General features: G+C 43.6%; 1 protein-coding gene across 3 annotated transcripts in view; it reads left to right on the forward strand.

Annotated features, from left to right (window-relative positions):
• Positions 1 to 27,151, forward strand: part of Flnb (filamin B) — a 150,631-nt gene that overhangs the window by 81,535 nt on the left and 41,945 nt on the right. For all 3 annotated transcript variants that reach the window (XM_026388558.2, XM_026388556.2, XM_026388557.2), the window contains exons 5-20: positions 1,192 to 1,310; positions 2,107 to 2,184; positions 3,644 to 3,806; positions 4,576 to 4,773; positions 8,341 to 8,478; positions 9,996 to 10,122; positions 11,989 to 12,125; positions 13,441 to 13,634; positions 14,659 to 14,772; positions 16,209 to 16,352; positions 16,569 to 16,692; positions 17,024 to 17,184; positions 18,442 to 18,532; positions 18,788 to 18,957; positions 24,128 to 24,245; positions 26,463 to 26,725. In XM_026388558.2, the coding sequence (XP_026244343.2) occupies positions 1,192 to 1,310; positions 2,107 to 2,184; positions 3,644 to 3,806; positions 4,576 to 4,773; positions 8,341 to 8,478; positions 9,996 to 10,122; positions 11,989 to 12,125; positions 13,441 to 13,634; positions 14,659 to 14,772; positions 16,209 to 16,352; positions 16,569 to 16,692; positions 17,024 to 17,184; positions 18,442 to 18,532; positions 18,788 to 18,957; positions 24,128 to 24,245; positions 26,463 to 26,725 (2,339 nt within the window). The remainder of the gene's footprint in view (positions 1 to 1,191; positions 1,311 to 2,106; positions 2,185 to 3,643; positions 3,807 to 4,575; positions 4,774 to 8,340; positions 8,479 to 9,995; positions 10,123 to 11,988; positions 12,126 to 13,440; positions 13,635 to 14,658; positions 14,773 to 16,208; positions 16,353 to 16,568; positions 16,693 to 17,023; positions 17,185 to 18,441; positions 18,533 to 18,787; positions 18,958 to 24,127; positions 24,246 to 26,462; positions 26,726 to 27,151) is intronic.

Below are 27,151 nucleotides of genomic sequence, written 5' to 3' on the forward strand. Positions count from 1 at the left end.
GCCATCTCCTGGCACATGAATGTGTTCACCAACCCAGAACCTTCTTGAACCTCACATGTCAGGGATTTTTATGGAGTTAATCAATACTCATCTCTGGCTTCTCCTTTTCTTAAAAGGAAGAAGGTGGGACGGGGCTGAAAGTTCTAGGCTTTTAATGACAGGTCTTTCTGGAGTCCAGCTCCCAGGTAGGAGCTCACTAAAAGTTGCCTCATTGCAACAAAAAATGCTCTCACCCAGGAAATTCCCAAGAGGTTTAGGAGCTTTGAATCAGGGACTGGGTTGAAGAAAAAACAGTGGACCAAAAGGTACTCCTACACCTTTAGCATTTACGGAATTACAAGAATTTTGGGAGCTCTGTGTTGCAACCAGGGGTAGGTAATACATGCTCACACATACAGTTATTATTATTATTATTTCACATTTATGTTCTCACAAACCTATATGTGAATATTTATGGTAGCTTTATAAGTAAGAGACAACTGGAAACAACCCAGATGTCTTGAATGATTAAATAATCCCAGAACATGGAGTATTACTCAGCAACCTGGATGAATCTACAGAGAATTCCTAATGTGACATAATTTGAAATGGTGAAATGGTCGAGATGGAGAATAGATTAGTGGTTGTCAGGGGTGAGAAGAGGGTAGAGTAGGAGGGAAGTGGATGAGACTCTGAAGGATCCCTGTGGTGTGTCTTGATCCTATCAATGCAATACTTGGTTGTGATATTGTACTGTACAGCATTGTACAGGAGTTTTGTATGATATTACCATGGCACCTGCGTGTGAATCTATCTCAAATGAATTTGCTTCATTATGTTAAAATAAAAAAATGGAATTGAAAAATGATCAAATATGTTTTTTTAAAAATGTAATCAATACAGAATGGTGTTTGATGAAAAATGAGCCTTCTTCCTCCCCCACATTGCTTCCCTTAAGGCAAGTTCTGCTGCTGGTTACCAACCACATTGTGTTTCACCATTGTCTGAATTGCTCTATTTCAGAATTGGGTGGTGCTTATTTAACATGGACAAAATTAAGGCTTTGGACCTGTCTGATTATCCTGACCATGACAATTTGTCCGTGTCTCACATGGGATCCACAGGGCATAGTCCCATCTCTCTGTTCCCTGAGAGAGGCAAAGCAGGTGATGGCTGGCCCAGCTTAAATGTGCTTATGTGAACTCCTGACAGGAATCGAGCCCACTGGGAACATGGTGAAGCAGCCAGCCAAGTTCACTGTGGACACCATCAGTGCCGGGCAGGGAGATGTGATGGTGTTTATCGAGGACCCAGAAGGGAACAAAGAAGAGGTATGTTGGAGGACACTGCCTCTCCCATCCAGAATCCCCTGGAGACTAGGGATCTTTAATAGGTTCAGGGTCTGTGCCTCTGTTTTCTACATTTTAGCTCATCATGAAAATGTACTTTATCGAAAGGATACTGAAGCTCACAGTGGCTAAAGTAACTTTCCTGAGAGCTGTGCTTTGAAATATAATAGAATTTTTGATTCCCAAGGGCACAGTGTTTATTAAATAAAGAATACTTTGGATTGGGTAAAGACCTTGTTAATTGAGGTGTTAGATTCTGGGGATTCTTGTTCCATTCACTTTCTTCCCATACTGACCTGTCTTTGGGTCCTTTCTTAGGGCCTTTGCACATGCTCTTCTTGCTATTTGCTTATTTTCTTAGGGCCATACTTTATTTCTAGCATTTAGCACAATCTGAAATTCTAAGCTTACTGATGTATTATCTATTTTTCCCTCTGGGGCAGAGACATGCCCAACTTGCTTATTGTTTTATCTGGCATTTCATAAGCTCTTAATAACTTCTGAGCTGACAAAGATTTGTGTTACTTGCTTCGTGTTCTGTCTCATCTGGACAGTGCCAGCCCTGAGACAGTGAGTCTTGAGTTGGTGCCGCCTGGTCTTGTTGCTATGACTTTGGGCTGCTTCTCTCCTGGCATCCTCTGCAGGAATGGTGGGGCAGGAAATAGCAAGCGCCTCCAGGGTTCCTGCTCTGCCTGCCTGCTGCAGGATTTGGCTGGCACAGCATGCTCTTTACTTATTCCCAGCACCTTCTCCAACTAATTTTCATCTTCCTTCCCAGGCACAGGTGACCCCTGATAGTGACAAGAACAAGACATACTCTGTGGAATATCTGCCCAAGGTCACTGGACTGCACAAAGTAAGAAGAGGAACCATGGCTCTGGCTTGGGCTGCTGTTTTGGCCTTTTTTGGGGGGTGGGGGATATATGCACAAGAGAGTTTAGGAAGTAGAGTTTTTTGGGTCGTGGTACTAGAGGTTGATCCTAGGGCCTCTCTACCATGGAGCTATACACCCCAGCACAGAAGAGTGAGGGTTTTTTTTATGTTTGTTTTGATTTTTTTTTTTTTTTTTGTGGTGCTGGGGATTTTACCCAGAGCCTTGTACTTGCAAGGCTGAGCTATATCCCCAGCCCAGAAGAGTGGTTTTCTTGAGTTAACGTCAGTTATCGAAATATCCTTGTAGATAATTTGGAATCCCTGTGAATTAGTCTTGAGATATTAGCCAATTATTCTTGAGGTATTAGCCATTGTTGAAACCCCACAGGCAAGTTCTTTGTAATGTCATAAGATCCGTCTTGACTCCACCTCTTGGTGGCAGCTGAATTCCTGGAGTGTAGATGCTACAGTGACTAAGCTGTGGGCTCTTGGTCCTTAGTGCTTCCTTGAATTCCCCTTTGAGGTAATCTGGAGGATCTGTCTACATTGAAACTTGGGGATTGAGGAAATGGCCCAGGAGAAATGACTTCGATGGAGCCTGCAGGCCCTTCCTCTCAGTGCCTTGAGTTCTGTCTGAGATGGTATCCTATGGCCCCGAGGGCAGAGGCTTAGACAGCCTGTATGGTAGGAGACTTGGATGTTGCATGAGTGTGCCTTCATTGGAAGGAAGTTCTCAGTAGCACACCAAGGCCGATCCCTGTATACCAGGCCCAGATTGAGACATAGACACTACTTACAATCTTGGGCTTTGGTGAATTCACCCAGAACCTTGGCCTTAGGTTCTTCTTATACTCCTAGAGCATCATGAATTTGACAAAAGAGAAATCTTGAAGGGAAGCATTTATGATGTCATTCATTCATTCCAGCCAATCATGGGTTCACATGAAACCCAACCCAAATCCCTTGAACAACTTCAGTCATGAGAAATATGACTCAAGTTTCAGATGGAAATTATTGTACTTTGTTCCAAATCCATGTATCTAAAAATGATCTTGTTCCCTTGGAAAATACTTTGGCTCTGGGTTTGAAATCTTGGGACTGTGCATTAAATTCTGGGGGAATAGTGGCCTGTTCCATGGCCCCCTTATTCATGTCTAGAGATTCTTGTGTAAGTGGTTATTAATTTTCTTTTAGAAAGGCTAATTGTAGCTGGTGTGTGTGTGTGTATTGCTAAAGGCCTGATATCCCAGACACAGCCTGAGGCCAAAGGAGAAGGTGTGGTACTCACTGAGGTTGCTTTACTTTTCCCAGGGCTCCTGGTTTCAGCTCTTTGTGTGTAGCCTTGAGAAGGTATAAAGAAGGTCATCAGTGCATGAGGCTTGCTGATGGTCTTATGAGGCATATGGAGAAGGAATTATAGCTTACTTCTTTGTGGTTTGCAGGTCACAGTCCTCTTTGCAGGACAGCACATCTCCAAAAGCCCATTTGAAGTGAATGTTGACAAAGCCCAGGGAGACCCCAGTAAAGTAACTGCAAAAGGCCCAGGTTTGGAAGCTGCAGGAAACATTGCTAATAAGCCCACCTACTTTGACATCTACACAGCAGGTAATATGCCATTACTCCATGGATTGAACTTTTGGGCTTTCTTCCAAAGCCTGAAATATAATCCTCAGGAATTTGAAGGCTTGAGATACTCTACCTCTTATCTTTTGGGGAAGGTACCAGGTATTGAACTCAGGAGCAGCTGGCTTCTGAGCCACACTCCTAGCCCTATTTTGTATTTTATTTAGAGAGACAGGGTCTCAGTGAGTTGTTCAGAGCCCCACTGTTGCTGACTTTGAGCTCGAGATCCTCCTGCCTCAGCCTCTGGAGTCGCTGGGATTATAGGCGTGTGCCACCATGCCCGGCTCCTCTTGTCTTTTAGATTGAACAAATAAACAAAAAACCTTTTTCCAATGTGTGAGTTACATTTTTCAAAATCAGCTTTTCTTTTTGAAAGACTTATCCTCAGGTTTGACTTTGATTAATAATCAATTTCTTTATGCGTGTCTGACTTCACCAAATTTTCCAAAGACACTAAAGTTTAATAATCATCTACTAGACCAAATTCTGTGTAAGGTCTTGCAGGGGGAAAAAGAATGAATAAGAAATTTTCTTGAATTCATTGACCTTCTTTTCAATTTAGAAAATAAAGAAATGTGAATCAAAGAGAAGTTCAGCACTAGTCCTGTACTCCAAGATCACAGCTGTGAATACCTTGGCGTTACCTTCCCAAATGTCTCTCTGATCCCTTTTGTTTGCATTTTGCACTGATCAGTAGTGAGTTTTCTGAGAGCGGGGAACTTGAGCTCATGAAATGCTTGCTGTTTCACAGGAGCTGGCGTGGGTGACATTGGTGTTGAGGTGGAAGATCCCCAGGGGAAGAACACAGTAGAATTGCTTATAGAAGACAAAGGAAACCAGGTGTATCGATGTGTGTACAAACCACTGCAGCCAGGCCCCCACGTGGTCAAGGTCTCCTTTGCCGGGGAAACCATTCCCAAGAGTCCCTTTGTTGTGCAAGTTGGGGAAGGTGAGTGCCAGTGTGGCCAAGTACATCTGCTTTTGACATAGATACTGTGTGTGCCTGGACTCTGAGACCTTGAAAGTGGCTGGGGCCTGACACTGAGCTGTCCTCTCTTCTCTTTCTGCCAGATCCACTTCAGTGGGAAATGACTTCTTTTCCTCAGTATGTTAATACTAATACAGTTTCTGTCACCGTGACAAAACACCTGAGATAATAAAATGAATAGGAGGAAAGGTTTACATTGAGAAAAGGTTCACTGTTTGAAAGGTTGCATTCTCTGGTTGCTTGGTTCCATTTCTTTGGGCCTGTGGTGGCACAATATATCATGGTGGGAGTGTGTGGCAGAGGAGCTGCTCACCTTGTGGCAGATGGGAAACAGAGACAGTAAGGGGCTGGGATCCCGGTATCCCCTTCAGGGACACATCCCCAGTAACCTAACTTCTTCCGGCTAGGTCCCACCTCATAAAGGTTTCACCATCTCCCAAAGAGTGCCACAGGTTGGAGACCAAACTTGTGGACTTTGGGGGGACATTTTAGATCCAATCCAAGCACAGAGTGAGCATCCCTAATCCAAAAGTCTAAAAAATCTGAAATGCTTCAAAACCCAAACCGTTTTAAGATACTCAAACAGTTTCAGATTTTGGAGCATTTTGTATTTTCTGATTAGGAAGTTTCAACCAGTAAAGTTGATGCAAATATTCCCCAAACAAGAACAACAATAGAAACCCCCTGAAATCTGAAATGGTTTTGGCCCCAAGCATTTTGGAGGCGGGATGTTCAATCTGTATCTTCTATGAGCCACACAGAGACCTAAGTATATTAATTTGTGTTAGCTCACTTAATGAGTTAATTCCTCAGAACACTCCTACAGAGGAGTTGGCACCTGTGATGGAGTTGGCAGCAGCAGGTGCCCTGCAGCCTCCTTCTCTTGGCCATGGCTGGCTGCCAGGAACTTAGCATGACTGCATCTAATCGTCACACCAGCCTGTGTGCTACAGGTGCTGTTACTAGTGCCAGTTTGCAGGTGGAGACCCTGAGGCTTGGCTAACACAAGGTTTCAGCCCTATGAGGTGTCAATTAGAGTAGCTGTGTAGTCTCTCTGGACCTGCCTTTAACCACTCTGCTAAACTCCTATGCAACCAGGAGCATACATTTTCCTCCAATATAGACTTTCTCCTGACTTGGTTGCTCTTTTTTGTTGGTTTGTTTTCCAACTCTGCTGCCTTTTCTAACCAATACTTGCCTTTCCCTGTTCTATCCTCCACATCTGCATCTGCAGACTTGGCTTCTTCTTCCGAATCCTGCCTCTGGGCCAACCTGGACCCCGAAGCTGTTGGCTTCCTAGTTGCGAACACTGGGCCAGAGGCTTTTGCTTGGTAAGGGCTGGTTGGGTGGGGCGTCTGTGCCAGTTCTTTGTGCTTCTTGTTATCATCAGCTGAGTCTGTGCTGTTTGTGTGAGTTTGTTTCAGGAAATTCCTGTGCAGGTGTTATTACAAATTGCACAGCCAGACCCTAAGCATACTCTCTAATTGCATTTAAACATACCTAAGGCTTTGCAGGATGGCAGAAGATCTGGTGGTTTCCTTCAAACTCTGTGACTCTACTTATTGTTTACATGAACAGAGCAGTTACCCTTTTGATGTTGAGGCTTCTGCATGTATTCAGAATTTCCATGAGCGTGTATTTATCTTTTAAGACACAGTTAAGACTTCTGAGGAAGTCCTGTCATCCTGTTGTGACTTACTTCTGGTGTGACCATCTTTTCTTCCTTTGATAAAGAAAAAAAAAACCCCAAATGTCCAACATATTCATAAATAAAACTCTTTTTAATATAAGGAAAGAAAGAATTTGGGACAGTGTTCACAACTCAACTAGTGTTCCCCAAACTATTCTTACCTCATGGACTGTCCTTATTTCTGGAACATCTATTCCACCTATCACTTATATTATGCAGTATTTAATCAGTAGACCTTCTCTTTTGATTTAAAAAAATTATTTTGGTAGTTATAGATGGCCAGCATGCCTTTATTTTATTTGTTTCATTTTTATGTGATACTAAGGATTTAACCCAGTGCCTCACACATGCTAGGCAAGTACTCTGCCACTGAGCTACAGCCCCAGCCCCTTCTTTTGATTTTTCTGCCCCCAACTATAATGATTTTATATTAAAAGAATCTTAGCCAGGTATAGTGTATCAAGCCTATAATTCCAGTTATTCAGGAGGCTAATCACAAGATTGAATCCAACCTAGGTAACTTAGCAAGACCTTGTCTCAAAATAAAATAAAAAAGGACTGGGGCTGTAAAGGAGCTTAGTGTTAGAGCACAGTACCTAGCACCACAACAAAATAACAAAAAAAATGTCCAAAAAACAAAACAACAACAACAAAAACCCCAAACTTAAAAGCTCTATCACATTGGAAAAACTAGTGTCACTTTAATCAGCTTTCTTTTTTTTTTTTTTGCCACTTTTTGTGACCAAAAGACCTGACAACATCAATAGTAAGGAGGAAAATTTTATTTTGTGGTACAGTTTCAGAGGTCTCAGTCCAAGGACAGCCAGCTTCATTACTTGGGACTCAAGGTGAGGCAGAACATCATGGCAGAAGATTGTGGTGGAGGAAAGTGACACTCAGGATGTCACCAGGAAGCAGAGAAGAGCTTCACTCACAAAGAAAAAATATATACCCCAAAGTCACGCCCCCAGTGGTCCACTTTCTCCAGTCACACCCCCATCTGCCTATAGTTACACCCAGTTTAATCCCTATTAGGGGATCAATGCACTGATTAGGTTAAGACTCTTCGAACCCAATCATTTCCCCTCTGAACTTTCTTGTATATTGTCTCACACATGAGCTTTTGAGGGACACACTTCTAAACCATAACAAAGTACTACCATAAACTTCCACCATCAATTTCTTTAACTTCAAGCATATTTGTGTGCCTCTTCAAGTCAGGAGTGTGGCATTTACTGCTGATTCTTGCTTTTGTAGCTGTTCATTGCCAAGGGCCTTGTAACAGCCAGCACAGAAAGGCTGGTCTGCAGAACTGGTCTCTCTTGGCTCTCTTTTATTTTGTCTGGCTGTTCTTGTGGAGGACAACAGCAATGATTAGACCTTTAGAAATGGCTGACCCAGGGTTTGGAACACAGATATTTTCAAGCACTGTATTTTCCAAGTCGACTTGAGAAAGTGTAGCTTTCCCAATTACTGGGCCCTTGAGGAAGGCAATGAGGTTTGAATAATGTCCAGCACTCAGTCTTAACCTCCCTCTACCCCATGAAAGGGATAAATGCCAGGACCCAGGAGCACAGTGAAGGTTTGCTGCATTCTCCTGTTTTTTGTTGCCAAAGTAACATTCCCCAGCCTTCTGTGGTATGGCTGGACAAAATTATGCTGTGTCCTTCTTTGCTGGTTAGTGTGCTCCCTGAATGGCATTGCTGGTCTTGGGCAACTGCTGCATATTCTTTGTGCAAAGCAAACATTTTCTTGGTGGGTGGCTCCAAGTTACCTTGGCTTTCTCATCTGTGACTAAAGAATGAAAGCTTGAACTCATGTCAAAACTGTGTTTGCAGCCTGCAGTCCAAATGCCTGCCGGGCCAGTGGCCGAGGCCTGCAGCCCAAAGGTGTCCGCATCCGGGAGACCGCAGACTTCAAAGTTGATACCAAAGCTGCTGGAAGTGGGGAGCTCAGTGTAACTGTGAAGGGTCCTAGTAAGTGCTCCTTTCTTTCCCCATCTCAGGTGTGATTTCGGCTAATTTTTCAATCATAGCAATTTGGATTTTTCATCCCACATACAGTCCGGATTGATTTATCCCAGAGACCATGGAAAAGGAAGCAGTAATTAATTAGTAATGTCTGCCCTGGATGTGGGCTAGAACTGTGGGTGGCTTGACAGTCTTACATTATATTGATACCTCTGGGAGTAGAGAAAGTAGTGATGCAAGGGAGTTAGGGAAATGTTGCTGTGGGAACAACTTGAAATGGTCCATTTTTTATTTGAGGAGACCAAGGCCCTGAATAGAAAGTTCTTACTCAAGGTCACATAGCTTGTAGGCACCTGAGCTGGTATTCAAGCACAGTCTCCAAGGCCGATGATTTCTCCAGCACAAGTTGCATTTCATTGACTATGAAATTACATCAGTTACTACAGTTAGTGAAAGGGTATCATATTTCCCCAGATGAAGTTTTCATTGGAGATAAATGTGTGGAAGGCAAATTACACCCAGCAACCCATTCTTTGCTCCCTCTTTTGAGGAGGAATATGCCAGATATGAGGTCAAGCATCCTCCCTGCTCACAAGTTTTTCCCTGGTACAGAGATGCAGCTCTGCATTTCTGGTTACAGATATACCTTACTGGTGGCTTTTAGTTCCATGGCTAATGGGACGTGAGCTTCCTGTGCCAGGGCTGCTCTCATCTTCTGTGCTTCCATTAGATTGGGGCAGAAGGGTTCCAAGCTCCAAAAAGTTAATATTTGGTCTCAGAACACCAAATTTTGAAGCAGAATGTGCCCCGAGGGCAGCCAAGGTTCTAAACTGCCCAGACCTGGAGCCAAGCTGTGCTGTGGCTGCCCTCCCTCCCAGCTTGTTGCAACAGGAGTCAGGGAGACATGTTTTCCTGACCTTGGAGACTTGCTTGACTCAAAAGCTTTCCTGGCCAAACCTCAGGGCTCAACATAAAACAAGTTCTAGCCTGATGGCTGGGTCTGGGGTTTGTGGTATGGCATCTAAAACCCATCTTCTCATAGATAGCGAACACAAGGGCTTTATTGCTTTCGTTGTTCAGCGTTAGCAAAAAAAAAAAAAAAAAAAAAAAAAAAAAAAAAAAAAAAAAAAAAAAGATATCCTGGGATGCATAACTTAAGTCAAATACTCATAAAGGTTCTCCCTCCCCAGTGTTTGAGGGGGAGCTGAGAAGGAAAATGTTGAACTGTAACTAGATTTCTTACATAGATCCACAAGGTTCGGGACCTCAGGGTACCTCAGAGCTGAGAGAACTATCTGAAGCCACTTTGCTGTGAAATCTTCCATTTGTTTTCAGTCTGAAGCAGAGATGTGTCTGGTTTTAGCTTTGGAGTTCTCTCCCATGTTTTGGGGGGCCTGCCACTCTGCATTGGCCCACTTGATTCTTAGATGGCTTGTGCTTTGTGGATATTGCTACCTTTCTATTCTTACCACCGTTGTGAGGCTAGAATTGCTCTGGCAAGATTGTGTGCTTCCTTCCCACAGAGGGCCTGGAGGAGCTGGTGAAGCAGAAAGGCTTTCTGGATGGGGTCTATGCATTCGAATATTACCCCAGCACCCAGGGGAAGTACAGCGTTGCCATCACATGGGGGGGACACCACATTCCAAAGAGGTGAGTCTTGGGCTAGGGATGCTGGGGACGCATCTTCTCTGGAGGTGTGCTAGGCCCAGGGCAGACTCACTGGCTGCTGCTTCCCAGGCTGTAGGAAAGAAAGAGTTCTCCTTTGTTGATTGCTGCCCCCACCCCCGCTCCAGCCCAGCAGCACACAGACACTTGGCTTGTTGGCAAAAGCAGCAGAAAAGTTGCTGTGGTTTCAGCTGCCTTACTTTAAATCAAATGCTGGTGGTTCAGGGCTGGTGGGAGGCAGGGAAGCCAGAAGGCACAGTTATAGAGAGCAAATGGACTGTGTGTGTACACCCTCATATAAACTGAGATTCTCTTTTTTCAATGAATGCCTCTGTTCACAAATGCCATGGAGGCACAGTCTGCTATGGTTTACATTAAAACCATCTACGTGAGTTCTCTCAGGGACCAAGGGACGCTGTCTACAGCTTTGCCTTGTGGGCGGTGAAGTTTCCACTCTGCACTCATATGTGTTTTCCAGCTCTCCTGGGGGCAGCTTTACATTCTGAATTAGTTTAGTTTGCCTCCAGAAATATTTGAATGTTACAGTAGGCACCCCCTTATCCACCAGGGATACATTCTAAAACTCCCAGTGGATCTCTGAAACTCAGGTCATGCCAAACCCTATATGTCTTTTGTTCTTTCCTAGACACACATATTTTGGTAAGTTTGATTTATAAAATAAGCATATTAAGAAGATTAATAGCAGTACAATAAAATAGAAACAATTATAAAAGCTACTGTAATAACAAGTTATATGCATGCAGTCTTTCTGAAAGTATCTTCCTGTGCTGTGCTCACTCACTCTTTTTGTGCTAATATGATGAGGTAAAGAGAAGAGAATGATGATGTTAAGTGTCCTGGCGTAAGATTGGCTACTGTTGACCTTCTGTTGATACATACTGCGTTTGACTGCATGTAACTGAAACTTTAGAAAGTGAAACCGAGGATAAGTGGGGACTATTTTATGGTGTTCTTGGTTTCTAGGCAACAAAGTTAAAGCATGTTTGTTTGTGTATGTCATAAAATCTGTTGTGTTAGTCAGCTTTATATAGCAGTGACCAAGTTACCTGACAAGAGCAACTTAGAGGGGGAAACTTTATTTGGGGCTCATGGTTTCAGAGGTTTAGTTCACGGTTCTGGGCCTGAAGTGAGACAGAACATCATGGTAGAAGGGTGTGGTAGAGGAAAGCTGCTTAGCTCATAGTAGTCAGAAACCAGAGAAAAGACAGAGTGCCAGGAGATAGGGACAAAATACATAATCCCCATAGCACACCCTCATTGACCCACTTTCTAGCCATGCCCCACCTACTACAGTTACCACCCAGTAATTTGTTCAAATTATTAATTCATCACATTACAGTTAATAAGGTTATAGTTCTTATAATCTAATCATTTCACCTCCTACATTAATGCAGGAGCTTTTGGGGGACACCTCATATCTAAAACATACCACCTGTTCAACCTGTTTTTCTTATTATAGCTGAAGTAGGATATGGAGAAGTGTGAACTTTTCTTCTCTCCAGGGCTTATAGTCTGGATAGCCCTGCACATAAGAGATTAATGACCAGCAAGATATGTAAGGCACTGAGGCTTGAGGGCCAGCCCAGTGGCCCCTGAGCTCCTGAGGCAGCCACATTACATTATATTGTTGCATAATAATGGCTTTGAGGGGTCCTTTGTGGAGGAAGAGCTTGCCTGGAGTTTGGGACTCCTGGTGAAAAGAGCAGTAAGTGGGAAGAATATGTGTTAAGAGTTTTTAGTTGTAGTTAGCTCCTTCTTTACTCTTCTTTAATGTTGCTTCTAAAAAAGAAAGAGGAAAAAAAAATGTTGCTTCTATTCCCTTCCTTCTAGCCCTTTTGAAGTTCAAGTTGGTCCTGAAGCAGGCATGCAGAAAGTCCGTGCTTGGGGCCCTGGCCTCCATGGTGGAATTGTCGGGAGGTCGGCAGATTTTGTGGTAGAATCCATTGGCTCTGAAGTGGGCTCTCTGGGTAAGTGGAGGCAGCTGACCAATAGCTTCTGGATGACTAAGGATTTTAGGGCATGGGGTATCCTGGTGTCAGGTTGGGTGTGGGGGCCTTGCCCAGCTTCACCACCCTTAGCTTCCTGGCCTCCTGACCACTCCAGGCCTTCTCTGGTTGCTGCTGTACAAGTTCAGTTCTCTTTCCCCTCCTGCCTTTCCAGTTTCTACTGCCTCTGGCACCAGCATTCATTCATCCACTAGACTTTGAGGGCAGAGGCCTTATGCGGATGTTATGCCTAAACAGTGCTTAGAACATAGTAGTCACTTAGCAATATTGTTGACTGCCCTCAGTTTAGATGAATGAAGTAATTTTGCTAAAATTTGAAATTTGGGAACTAAATATTCTTTGAGCCATGACAACATATTTTACATATGCATCCAACTTTCTATATGATCATTTTAGATTAGAAGTCAGCAAATCTTTTCTGTAAAGGGCCAGATAGTAAATATTTTGTGGGTTATTAAGGTCTCTGACTCTACCATTGTAGCCTAAAAGCACCTGTAGAAATGACTGAATATGGCCCTGTTTCAGTAAAACTTTATTTACAAATAGACAGTGAGCCAGATTTGGTCCTTGAATAGTTTAGTGACCTATTTTAGGTAAAGCAATTAGCAAAAGAGGGAAAAATAAGAAATCATATTTAATTTTCCATACTGGAAAGATGAATCATCTTGGTATATTCTTCTAGTCTGCAGATGGTATTTAACCTTTTGGCATATCCTTCCAGACTTTTTTCATGTATATACATATATAAGCATTGATTTGCCACAGAAACTATCTAGGGGAAGTCTTTATATTTTTACGCATCAGATAAATATAGGGTATGCCTTTATTTTCTGTGGCTCCCATGGAATTCCATTGTATGGGTATATCTATTGTTGGGCTCTCCAATTATTTCCAGGATTTGCTCTATAAACAATGCTGAGTGCATATTCTCTGTTATTTCCTTTAGATAAAAACCCAGAAGTGGGTTTGTTCAGGCAAGAAGTGGGTGTCACTTTAAGGCTTTTGGCACGTCTTGGCCATATTACCAACACAACGATTTGCTGGTTCACACCCAACCCCCCACCCCATTAGATCATGTAAGAAACAAATATATCTGATCAACCCTTCCATCTCCAGTAAAACATGGTGATCTGGGTTTTATGGAAAAGGAACACAAACAAATTTTATTCTTCTGGCCAATGCTTGGCTTTTGCGGGGTCAGAGGGAATGAACTGGTGGCAATAGAATAGATGATTCCTGCCATGTAACCAGGCTGGCCCTTCCACTCCATCCCTAGGGTTTGCCATTGAAGGCCCTTCCCAGGCAAAGATTGAGTACGATGACCAGAATGATGGATCATGTGATGTCAAATACTGGCCCAAGGAGCCTGGAGAATATGCTGTTCACATCATGTGTGATGACGAAGACATCAAAAACAGCCCATACATGGCCTACATCCATCCTGCCACAGGAGACTACAACCCAGACCTGGTGGGCTGCCTGTCCTGTTCTGTCCGTCTTCCCTGGCTCCTGGCAATCCCTCAGCCCTCAGGCCTGCAAAGTTGCCATAAGCAGCATGCCAGGAGATGGCAGAGAGGAGCTGTTGAGATCTTAGAAAGGAAATGGGACTGAATTTGAATTCTGCTGGTATTTTTAGCACTTTTGTGATGTTGGGCAAGTAATTTACCTCCCTGACTCTGGGCTTCTTCCTCTATAAAATGCAGATGATGGGAGGAGGGTCTACTTTCTAGAGCTTCTGAGATGGTTCAAAGTCACATGCAGAAAGACAGCCTGTAGCATAAAACCTGACCTGTGTAGGGGGCTCTACAGCTGCTAATTTCTTGCAACCTGGAGCATCCTATTTCAGTCTTAGCATTGTCTGTAGTTATCATTTCAAGATGCTCCATAGATAAAGGTTGTTTCCACACCGCTGCTGTGCACCCCCAGCTCCTCTTTTCTCACATTGGATCAGTGTTTCCAAGGGCTTTCTCTCCAGCCCTTGCTAATCACCAATTCTGAGTGAAGCCTTCAAATTGGTGACCCCACACCCGCTTGTGTGCTGCTTTTGACCCCTTGGGGGCAGCTCTGAAGAGGGTCTGGTCAATTTGGGCTGATAACTACCTTTTCTTCAACTAGCTGCTAGTCCTTTGATCCCTGGGGGCTGCAGATTTTTGTACTCTTGTCTCTGGTTAAAGGTTTTGAATTTCCACAGAGTGAGAACATTGAAACTGGGCAAGGCTAGAGGTTCCTGCCCCACTTACTACAAGTTCTGTCAGAATAAGGCAGGGAACCTGGGCTTGTTTGGGCCTGGTTTTAGAGTTTTTATGAGAGGTTAATGATACTGTTTGTTTTTAAGTTATGGCCTATTGTAGCTTTTTACTTCCCATAACCATGCTGTTACATGGATACCAAAAAATCAGGCACAAATCATTTTGTTCTCCCCTCATTTATGAGTTATAGGGGCTTATTTGAAGCATTATACAGGAAGAGAATCATCATTGTTCCTTTCCCTCAGGTTCAAGCATATGGGCCAGGTTTGGAGAGATCTGGGTGCATCGTCAACAACCCAGCCGAGTTCACTGTGGATCCTAAGGATGCTGGAAAAGCTCCCTTAAAGATATTTGCTCAGGTAAATTTTGGGAGGCCACCTGTGCAGGTAATTGTCAGATTGAAAATGTAATGGCAAGGGATGTGGCTCAGTGGTAAAGCACCTCTGGGTTCAATCCCCAGTACCAAAAAAAAGAATGTAATGGAGGTCACTCAGGATACCTGATCCTCAGTTTTCTTAACCACACATTGGGAATGATAAGAATATTATCTCATGGAGTTACATGAGGATTAAATGAGATTAGCATAAAGCACGGTGTTTTTCATGATTTTTATGATTCATATTCTGTGAAAAGACATTTTAATTATTTCAGACTACCCTATAATGTCTTTCAGTTTGACTTAGGCTTTAATGGGAAGTTTGTAAACAAAATTAAAAATGTTTATCTAATTTAATAGAATTGGCCAAAAGTAATTAAAAGCAGAAATTGAAATTAATAAGCAATGAGTATTGGGCTGGGGTTGTAGCTCAGTGGTAGAGCGCTTGCCTCACATGTGTGAGGCACTGGGTTCAATCCTTAGTACAACATTAAAAATAAAGATATTGTGTCCATCTAAAACTAAATTAAAAATTTTTAAAAATGTAAGATTTGAGTGGCTATGGCTTGAGGAGGAGGCGAGATTTGCTCTTAAAAATAAATAAACAGGGGGGCTGGGGTTGTGGCTCAGTGATAGAGTACTTGCTTAGCATTTGTGAGGCACTGAGTTCAATCGTCAATACCACATAAAAATATAAAGGTAATGTATCCATCTATAACTACTACATATGTATATAGTATATAGATATTTATATATGCTATATATATAATATATAAATATTATTATATAGTATGTTGTATATAAATATTATTTATATATACAGATATATAAATAAACAGAACTGGTTGTGGTGACATGTACCCGTAGTCCCTGTGCTTGAGTGGCTAAGGACAAAGGATCAAATGAGCCTAGGAATTTCAATCAACTTAAGCAACATAGTGATACCCTATCTCAAAACAAACAACAATAAAACAATAACAAAACAGGCATGTAGAGTTGGAGTTGTGACTTAGTAGTAGAGTGCTCATCTCGAATGGGTGGGGCACTGGGTTTGATCCATAGCACCACATAAAAATAAAATAAAGAGGGGCTGGGATTGTGGCTCAGCGGTAGAGCGCTCACCTATAATATGCGAGGTCCTGGGTAAAAAAAATTAAATAAAGAATGTACCCAACTACAACTAAAAAATAAATTAAAAATAAAATAAAATAAAGGTATTGTGTCCACCTACAACTAAAATAATAATAATAAAAAATAGGCATGTAACATTTTGTCAGATGTTGTCATTATATTAAGACAGTTGGTACTTTGTGGTAGCTCCATGAAGTTTTGTTGAGTTAGTGGGTGGTGGCCCCATTTGGTGGAGACCATGTGACCATGTGAGGGACATCTCTGTTACTAGCTGTGGCTCTTTTGCAGGATGGGGAAGGCCAGCCCATCGACATCCAGATGAAGAACCGGATGGATGGAACTTATGCCTGCTCATACACCCCAGTTAAAGCCATTAAGCACACCATTGCTGTGGTCTGGGGAGGAGTGAATATTCCAAACAGCCCCTACCGGGTAGGTGGTGAGGTGAATCCTGGCTGATGTGTGAAAAGCCTGGTTATATACGAGGTCTGAACTCCATATGAGGGGAACCCATCCTTGATGGGCTTGGAAAGGTGGCATGGCCTAAAGGGCTGCATGCTCTAGGCTGCCCCAAAGGACCATTTCTAAGAATGTTTTCCTGAGTTCACGTGGAGGAGTATTTGATGACTTTCTCCATGTCTTTTCTAGGTCAACATTGGGCAAGGAAGCCACCCTCAGAAGGTTAAAGTGTTTGGGCCAGGTGTGGAGAGAAGTGGTCTAAAGGCCAATGAACCCACCCACTTTACAGTGGACTGTACTGAGGCTGGGGAAGGTGAGACTGTGCTTCCCCAACCCTGTGACTCTTGCTACTTGAAGAAAGAAATTCATTTTGTAACTTTCAGAAGGCAGCAAACTTTGACCAGGAGGTAGTCCCTCTGTCTAGGTGACGGTTCACCTAATGAACACTGTATCAGTTCCTTGGTGATATATCTTTGCTAATCCTCCATCCCTTTTCCAAAGCCCTGACTTACCACCTTCCCTTTCTTAGGTTTTCTACTGGAAACTTCCCTATTGTTCTTTTGGGGTTGTTAGCCTGAGCTACAAGTGATGCAAAGGACATGCTGTTTCTTGTAAACTTATGTTAATAAGCTGGTCTCTTCCAGGTGATGTCAGTGTTGGCATTAAGTGTGATGCCCGGGTTTTAAGCGAGGATGAGGAAGACGTGGATTTTGACATTATTCACAATGCCAATGACACATTTACAGTCAAATATGTGCCTCCTGCTGCTGGACGATACACTATCAAGGTTCTCTTTGCATCACAGGTGTGTGTTGGGGCCTGGGAGGGAACAGAGGAGAGTGGGCCTGAGTTCGTTCTGGCCACCTATTTGTATATCTCCTTGTGGGTTTTTTTTTTTAGCAATAAGGAAGGTGTCTTAAGAATTCTTCTCAGTAGTTTTTCTTCAGTTCCTTAAAGCTAAGAAGGGAGAAAAAAATGAATCTTCGCCACTTTCTAAAAGAAGTGAGGCACTGCATTCAATGGTCAATAACAAAGTTCTAGAAAGAGACTGTTAAAAGCAATCTCAAGATTTTGATTAAAACATAACTTCTAGATGTTCTACTTAAGTCCGTTTGAAGCAGTAACTCTGGCCTCTGTGCTTAATTTTTTTTTTTTTCCTGTATGACGAGCTGCATCCCCAGCCTTTTTTATTTTTAGATAGGGTCTCACTAAGTTGCTTAGGTCTTTGTTAAGTTGCTGAGGCTGGCCTCAAATTTGCCATTCTTGCTTTAACCCTCCTAAATCACTGGGATAACAGGTATGCACCACTGCCCTAAAACTTTTATACAGAGAGGTATTTTTGAAGTGTTAGGTTTATGATGTGATGATAGGGTGAGCAGTACCCTGAAACAGGGAGTTTTGAAATCCTGATCATTACATTTGCATAAAAACAGGACCCTCAGGAGAACATTCTGTGCCTAAATGCAATGGTTTTCAGTTGACTTCAGTTAACCTATTCTGCCTTTATCCTGATAGTCTGTAACTTTCTTTTTCTTTTTTTATTTAATATTATTTTTTAGTTGGACATAATAGTTTAAATTTGTTTGTTTTTATATGGTGCTGAGGATCGAACCCAGGGCCTCAAACGTGCTAGGCAAGTGCTCCACCGCTGAGCCACTGTAACTTTCTTTTTGAAGGATAATAATCGATCTATTTCTAATTACTTCCTTATAGTCCCCAAACATTAGCTCTAAACTGTCCCTGCAGGATACCTACCTCCATGTATTGTTGTCAGTTTGGGTTTTATTCTAGGTAGTGGTTTTTCATCCTCGGTATCCAAAGCCGGTGTTAAAGGTCAGAGTTTTCAGTTCTGTTCATGTTGTCAGGATCCAAAAGTGAGCAAGGACCTGTCATGGTCTTACCTGATGCTAGGGTATGCAGACTTCTCTGGCAGTAATAGAAGTTTGCTCACCACATGCTGAAATACATGTCATGCTAAAGTTCGCGCTTTGCATTTGGGCAGAAGGCTAAGCTCTGGCAATTGTTCAGGGACTTTCCTTCTGAGACCATGTCTCTGCTACAGGAAATTCCTGCCAGCCCTTTCAGAGTCAAAGTTGACCCTTCCCATGATGCCAGCAAAGTGAAGGCGGAAGGCCCGGGGCTCAGCAGAGCAGGTAAGAAGGCACAGGTGAAGCTGTCCTGAGCCTTCTGTGGCCAGTGTCATTGGGCATGTTTGGTTGGGACCTGGATAACTTATCTCCACAGATGTCTCTGATGTGGCAGAGGCATTGCACCTGCCTGAGCCATGGGCCAGCCCAAATGTTGGCTGGCCGCCATGGCAGAATGGTACTGTTGAACCTGTCAAACTGGTTCTAAAATGAGGCCTGTCTGCCAGCCCTGTCTCCCCGCTTCACGGTATGTCCTTCCAGGTGTGGAAAACGGAAAACCGACCCACTTCACTGTTTTCACCAAGGGAGCCGGGAAGGCCCCACTCAACGTGCAGTTCAGCAGCCCCCTTCCTGGTGACGCTGTGAAGGACGTGGATGTCATCGATAATTATGACTACTCTCACACCGTTAAATACACACCCACCCAGCAGGTAGAGTCCTTCTTGTCCCTTGCTCTGCTGGCCAGGCCCCTTTCCAGGCAGTGCTTGGACCTCTGAGGAGTGATCTGGTGCTTGTGGAGGTACTTGGCCGTGGGAGGTGGCTCCTCTTGCCTTTTTGTGACCCTCTGGGAGTGCACTGACTGAAAGCCTGTGCAATTCCTGAAGAAGAACCAGGAAGCCAGTCCCACCTCCATTTGGGGATTTGTCAGAGAAATGCTGAGTTCTTGATATTTAGGATCTAATATGTAACTTTCTCTTACACACACAAACACACACACACACACACACTCCCTCCCTCTCTTTCTTTCTCTCTCTCCCCCTACCCCACCGCCCCCCACTTCCTTTTCCAGCTGCCTCTTAGTCTTTCATTAATTAATCACAGAGAAAGAGCTGCCACACCTGTGTTTTTCCTTGCTAGACTTTTTGACCTAGTTTAGCCTTTTATGAGGTGTTTTAGTGGGGTCTTTCCTCAAAGAGCCAGTTCAGTCTTTAAGTCCCTAAGGTCTAAAACACTATTCAGGGCAGCACATTGTTCTCCTTTACAAAATGCAGAAATTCAGCTGGATCTTGCCATATAGTGTGTTTTACTCTGATTATTTTCTGTGATAAGGATTTAAAAAAAAAAGAAGAAGAAGAAAGAGCACCCCTCTGTTTTCATTTTTCTTTGTTTAAAAATTTTAAAATTCATTATTTTATCATGGTAAAATTCACATAACATTTGCCTTCTTAACCATGTTATTCATTGGTATTAAATACATTCATCATGTTCTGCCACCACCACCATCCATCTCCACAACTCTTTTACACTTATGAAACTGAAACTCTGCACCTATGATAAGTGTTAAAAAATTTTTGTTTGCTTCATGTTTATACCTCTAGAATCTGGACAGCAAAAGATCCTGGCAGAAAGGCTGGATTTTCATACTCACATCTAGTGTTATAAACAGTTGTTCTAAGCCTCTGAAATTCTTTCATTCTGAGGGAAAAAGTCCCTGTGTTCAAAATGCCATTTATGAGCTAAAGGGCAGCTCTGGCTGCAGAGACTGCTCAGGAAGCATTACTTCTCCTGGGCCTCCCGGGTGGTGCTTGCAAGTGTGAGTGGGGAAGAGTGAAGGAACAGGAAGGATGAGGAGATGGTGTGACTGTTTTCCTTGCTTTGAGGGTCGCACATCCTCGCAGATTGAATCTTTTTTGAGAACTTCTCTGGCAGTGGAAGGAGTTCACTGGGGCAGGTTCTATATGCCACATTATGAATGTGACCTCTTATCTCTAGACTTAGTGATTCCTCTGCCCTAACAAGGGGTTCCTTATTGTAGTAGTGCTTCTACTACATGCTTCTGAAGCTACTGTGTCCTTTTCATATCAGGCTGCTCTGTTGAAAGTAGGTAATTATTTTCTTGCTGATGGTTCTGAGGGCTGATGGAACCCTTACCACCATGATTTTATCTTTGTTGCCAGTTCTCCACAACCTTATGAGAAGGGACCAGAAAGCCATGACCATGCACACTGACCAAGGTCACAAGGTCATATATGCTTCTAAAAACAGTTTGTTACTTGTGGGTTTTTGTTTTTGTAGTACTGGGAATTGAACCCAGGGCCTTGGGGCTTGCTAGGCAAGTGCTTTACCAAGGATCTACACCCTTAGTCCATGACTTGTGTTTTATCCTATGCTTTTCTGACAAGGTCAGTTTGCTCTGTACCCCTGGAAAGAATAGTAGAACCCATTCCCCTGGGTTCCCGATTGTCAGTCCAGGTAGAAGTCAAGAGCCCATATCTAGCTTCATTACATTTGAAGTAATGTTTCAGTGGGAGACTCTTTATTTCAGTCACCCCAAGATCAAGTTCATCTAGTTCTCTGATAGCAGTGGATTTGAGAACTGTTGGCACACTCAGTAGCCTCTAGCGGTTATTTGTTCAAATGCTGGCCATGATATCTGGAAGAGCTGGTAGAGTCGTCTTGATGTTAATTGTTGCCTTTTATGTGAGTGGATCTCATGGTGCCCCTTGGATCCTTCTTGTTTGTAGTGTAGAGTGAGGTTTATAGTTTCATTATTGGGGACACTTGCAATTCCGTAGCAAAGAAAATTCTGTAGCAAAGAAAATAGATGACATCTCTTCTCTTGAATTGTGAGTTCTCCAAGGATAAGATATTATGACCTACGTGTATCTTTCCATCCCTAGCCCCAAGCCCTTGGTCCGGCGCCGAAGGTGCGTCATATGGATTAATGACTAAAAGGGTGAATCAACAATGTGACGCCTTGATGTGATGCAGAAATGGCCTAGGAGCATTGTAACTGGTAGAAGAGTTGGGCTGGCACCTCATCCTGAGGAGCTGCTAAAAGCTCAAGATCAGGTGCAAGAAGTGTGCCTGTGAATTGTGCTCTTGGATGTGGTTAAGAGGCCTGGGCTGCCCAGAAAGCTGCCAGCTCCATGGAGAGGGACCTACTTTGAGGACTGATGCCCCTGGGCTCGTGATGATGTTGTTTGGGAATAACAAACTGGAACTTTCCAGAAAGGCAGTATTTGATGTATGTGGAAAGGCATAGCTATGTCCTGGCCTTAGGTGGGTTGTTTCTACTTCAGAATACAGACTGTGAGAAGCCACTACCCTGCCTACCTGAGGAGACTGGCTCCTCAGGTTGATTGCTGGCTTTTGTTCCCTGCAGCTAAGAGGCTGCTGATCTTTCCTCTAGGGCCCCTCAGTTTTAGCTCACCTGCCTGGAATGGACTCGTGATGTGCATGGTTGGGGAGGTGTCTGCCTTTATCAGGATACAGTGATCAGAACTCTTTTTGCCTTACTGGAGTGGGTTGAAGCTTAAGGACCCTCCTAGATTAGGGACAAGTAATTATTTTCCTAAGGACTTTTGCCTTCTTTACCTTTGGTTGTCTGTGGCCTCAAGTGGCTTGAAATTCTCACTCTAAGCTCCCCAACCCAAGACAGTTTGAGAAGTGGTTGGCAGCGGTTCCAGTACTTGCTCTGATTAGAGCCACTAGGAATTTGAAAGTGCTACTATGGCACCTTCAGGATACCCCATGAGCTCACAGAGCCTCATGAGGTAATAATCTTTACCTTGAATTCCCCTCCACCCCTGGTACTGGGGGATTGAATCCAGACTGCTCTACCACTGAGCTATATCCACAGCCATTTTGAATTATTTATTTGAGACATGGTCTCACTAAATTGCTGAGGGTCTCCTTAAGTTTCTGAGGCTGGCCTTGAACTTGCAATCCTCCCACCTCAGCCTCCTGAATGACTGGGATTGCAGGCGTGCATCACCACTCCTGGCTTGATATGTTCTTAATGTGGTGACCATGGCTCCTTGCAGGCAGCTCTGGAGGAGGGGGATGCATTGGCTGACTCTCAGTCCATCCTCATCTGAGCTGTTGGGTCAGGGCCCTTGTTTATCTGTGTTTTGCAGATAAGGGTCAGGTCTCAGAAGCATATAGGGGGAGAATAAAACAGTCCTGCAGTCAGCAACATCTTGCTGGAATGAGCAGGTGGTCACGGCCCAGGCAGCCCTTATTTACAGCCCTGTGGTAATAAAACACAATCTATTTCTTAGCTGGGCCTTGGGAAAACTGAAAATGGTATTGGTACTAGAGATGCAAATCTTGAAGGTTTTTTTTCCTTCCCCCTTGTTAGGTTATTTAAGATAGAGTTAATTTCCTATCTGGATTTTTGTTTTGCTTTTGTGACTGGTAAGAAAACATACTTTGTTTTATGAGATTGGTGGACTTAACTGCAAGAGGACTTTCCCCCCTTAGCACTTCAGGGAAGTGGCCAGAAGACTCATGGGAGTGAGGGAAAAGACATTTCCAGGACCCCTGGTCAGCCTTAAAGCCTAAGAGTTAGGGGCTTGTGACCAAATTTAAGCTCAGGAAGAGTTGGCATGTTGGGAGAGGTTAAGTAATAAATCAGTCCTCCCTTAAACATTACAAGGAGACCTTTCCTGTCCCTTGGCCAACTCCCAGCCCTGTTGAATTTGACCTGTACACATTTTATCATGAAATGTTATACCCTTGAGGTAGGGGGTCATTGGCTTTGTATGCAGTGTTAAAAAATCCTGAAAAATCAATCCTTCCCCCTTCATTGATGCAACCAATTCTTTTTCTTGGCTTTTTTCCCCTTCGTTATTACAAAAGGAATGTGAGAAAATATCCATAGGCCAAAAGCTACACCCTTTTAATGCTTGATCAGCGACAGCTTTCAGCAGGCCCTGCACGCCAGTGAGCATGATGGATTCTCGGGGAGAATCATCTCTCCCTCCCATGTCCCTTATATTATGCCTGGATGATTGAGGTGATGGGGACCTGATCTGTGAGATGGCAATGGTCTTCCTTGGAGCCTTGGCATGGTGGATGGGGACTTGGCCAACGTGGAAAAAAGAAACCAGCAGTGAGCTGTCCTGGGATCATTCCGAGGATAACAACAGCAGCACACATGGCCATTGTGTGTCTCTGTGGCCATTGGGGCCACCGACAAGGGGACCTGCCATTTCTACAGCACAGTGTGCCTTTGCACTTGTAACTTTTTTTTTTCTTTGCTAGAAACAGCAGTTAAACTGTATTCTGGCCTAACAACAGTTCTAGGTGAACCACTTTGCAGATCCCTTTTGCAGCCTGGTATCCTGAAACTCATAGCCAGGAGATGGAAAAACTGGTTCTATTCACTGAGAAGCCCCAGGCTCAGTGGCTTACCCATGGCCAAGTTGGCTGTGTGTTGGGTGGGGAGGTGGTGTGGGAGCAGTGAGGAAGATGATGGGTGCTGTGGGTCTGAGGCCCAGTGCTTATGTTTACCAGGTATGTGATGGGGGCCAACTTCCTTTACCTCACGGAACTACCGTTTCCATTCTTGGAAAAATGGGGATGATAGAAGAACTGCCCCTTAGGACTTCATTCTTGAGATAGAATGAAGGGAATGCTTAAAAGAGCATATAGCACAGTGCTTGGCACTTATTAACACTTATTAAGTTGTCCTGCTTTTTGCTGCTCTTGTTTGATCTGGTTTTTTATTATTGTTGTCTGAGATACTTTCTAAGTCCATTGGAGTCATGCCCACTGTGTCTCTGGGAGGAACAAAGTGTCTGGAGGCAGATTTAAATACCCAGTGAACATGTTGGTACTCAAAAGTGTACTTTTTTTTCCCCTCTCTTATTCTAGGGTAGCATGCAGGTTCTGGTAACTTATGGTGGTGATCCTATCCCTAAAAGTCCTTTCACCGTGGGCGTTGCTGCTCCACTGGATCTGAGCAAGATAAAAATCAATGGGCTGGAAAACAGTAAGTATCTGATGAGGAGAGGGTCATTGAAGACCAGGAAACCTGGCTGCCATTAGGTTTCCTTGCAAAAATGAATTCACAGAGAAGCCAGTTCTATTTTAAGAGACTGCAGTGAGACAGACTTGGGTTTAAATGAGGGCTGTGTCATGAAACAACTGTGACCCTTCTGCCACTTAGCCTCAGCTTGCTCGTTAATACAGCAGGGGTGAGTAGATGAGAAACACTTAACTTTCACAGGCATATTGTGAAAATTAAATGAGCCCAATGATTCAGAGGCTGGCAGGTAGTCAGACCTCAGTAACTACGGATATTGCAGTGAGAAGGTGGGGCCTGTTGCTTTTGTGTGTGCTATCTTTCCTTGGCTTCTGAATGCCATTCAAACATAAAAGCCAACTCCCTGGTGCTCAGTAACCACAACCGTAATGCACCCCCCCTACCACCACCAATATTCCTTTAGTTTGTTAAGAATCTTACGGTTATAAGCTTGTTTTGTTTAGGGTGATATTTCCCCCCTTTTTTTATTATGGAAAAAATTGAAACATACAAAAAAGAAAGAGTATTGTGGTCTTGAACACTGATAGGCTCACCACTCAACTCAGATGTTTCACACATGCTCATAAAATCATTCTTACACAAGGAATATGTAAATCCAGTTTTCATCTGAAGCAAAATTACAGTTAAGACTTCATTCCATCATTTCTGCCCCTTCCTAGGGTTGACCGAAGTTGGCAGTTCAGTTCCTCTCCTTCCACACCTTCTCTATCTTCATGTATAGATGTTCCAGTAGAAAAGATCTAAAGTTATCTTTAAATTAAAGTTATCCTGCTATGTGGTATGTCTCCAGCTAGCCCCTGTGTATGTCTCACACTCAACTACATCCTCAACCCCAACCTGCCTTTTTTTTTTTTTTTTTTTTTTTTTGTGATTCTGGAGATTGAACTCAAGCCCTTCCTTAACCTTAGCCAGCCTGCTTTGTGGTCAGCAGTGCATCTTGGAAATCATTCACACCTACATCCTCCTCTTTGGTGTTAACTGCTGGATGCAGACAGGAGGGACCCCTGCAGTGCACATTCAAGTGGTTTCAGAGCCACCAACCCAGCAGGCTGTGTGTAGCCTCAGGGCAGGGCTCCTGTGTCCCCTGTGAAGATTGCTGTAGTGAATACCTTCATTGATTTGTGACCTAAATGGACAATTTGTCCACAAGGCCGGATCCCAGTTCTGAAGGCTGCAGAGCAAGAGCTCCATGTGTTGGCTTTTAGGGTGATGACAGGCAGATGTGAGCATAGCTATGAACAGTCACTGCCCAACCTTTCACCAGGACACCAAGTGTTCTTACTCTAGAGCAGTAAAAGCTTGATGTCTCTTAGGAAAAGCTCTTTCCCTTTGGATCCTGGGGCTTCAAGATAACCCTGCTTGTGGTCCAGTAGTGTTCATCTTGGCAGGCCCCATACTACCCCAGAGTCAAGATTTCTTGGATTGTGGCAGGGCCCTGAGTTCCCAGTGCTTTTGTTTTAGTTAAAGTACCTTCACCGTTTTTGACAAATATAACACTTAGGTTTCCTGTGGACTCTCTTTGTAAAGACCTTTCAAAAACCACATGAAGTCAGTTCTCGGGATGAGATTCAGTGCTCTTGCCTTTGCCAGCACTGTGTCTTCTTGTGGGTTGAGGGAAGCAGCTATATAGGATTGTATTTCTTGCCAAGAATTATTAAATAAAATATGGACCTATAAGTGTGTTTTCACATAAAGTTAACATGAAAAGTAAGTAAAGAACAGAGGATAGTGTCAGATTATAATTTATTGGTCTGCAAAGCAGAATGTAAGATTAAATAAATTTAGATTTGAGTCCCAGCTTGGTTGCCTGCTGGATATGCTACCCTGGCCCCATTTTCCCCACCTGTTTAAGCCATTGATTAATAATAAATACCCTTTGGAGTTTTGGTGAAAATCAAAGGAGACAATATGTGCTGTTCTTTGTGCCTGGAATATAAAATGCCTGTAGTAAGTGACAGTTGTTATTATCATTAACCACTGTTCTTATGCCAATTGCTGTTGAGGCTGAAGTGCAGTTATGTTCACTTAGTCTTTCTGCACCTGCCTTCTTATTGAAGAGGCTAAGACAAAACCCCGTGTCCAGAGACCCATCCTTCCCTGCTTATGATGGTTCTTGCCTCTGGAAGAGGGCAGCTTCTCACTTTGACTTGCTCCCTTCCCCAGGGGTCGAGGTTGGGAAGGATCAGGAGTTCGCCATTGATACCAAAGGAGCAGGAGGCCAGGGGAAGCTGGACGTGACAATCCTGAGCCCCTCTCGGAAGGTTGTGCCATGCCTGGTGGCACCCATGGTGGGTCGGGAGAGCAGCACAGCCAAGTTCATCCCTCGGGAGGAGGGGCTGTATGCCGTGGATGTGACCTATGATGGACACCCCGTGCCCGGGAGCCCCTACACAGTGGAGGCCTCTCTACCACCCGATCCTACCAAGGTCAGTTTTTTATTTTGTTCTAGAACTTGTCCATTTGTTGTCAGATGTGATACCACAGTCCTTCTCTCTGGTCCTGCCCAGCAAAGACCTTTGGAAACTCATTTTGTGCTGAAAGTTAGTTCTCAGTGACCAGCTTTGGTTCTCCTATCTATCAGCGTGAAGAGTCCCCTGGGCAGCTGGGCCAACCCCTGCTCTTTCCTATCACTGTCTGGCTAGAAGATTTTGGTGAGGGACTCCCTGTCCCTGAATTGTTTTCCCTCACTCGTAGCTTAATACTGGTACTTCGTTCAAAGCCAGCCTGTAAGTATAAGGCAAGCTAGTGAAGATGGAGACCTCTGGCCAGTGTCCGACACACAGACTGAGCTCATCCTACAGAGACTATGATAACATAATATAAAAAGACTTTATCTAAACTAAGCATGGGGC

The sequence above is a fragment of the Urocitellus parryii genome, chromosome 3, assembly GCF_045843805.1.
Source record: "Urocitellus parryii isolate mUroPar1 chromosome 3, mUroPar1.hap1, whole genome shotgun sequence".
NCBI lineage: Eukaryota > Metazoa > Chordata > Mammalia > Rodentia > Sciuridae > Urocitellus > Urocitellus parryii.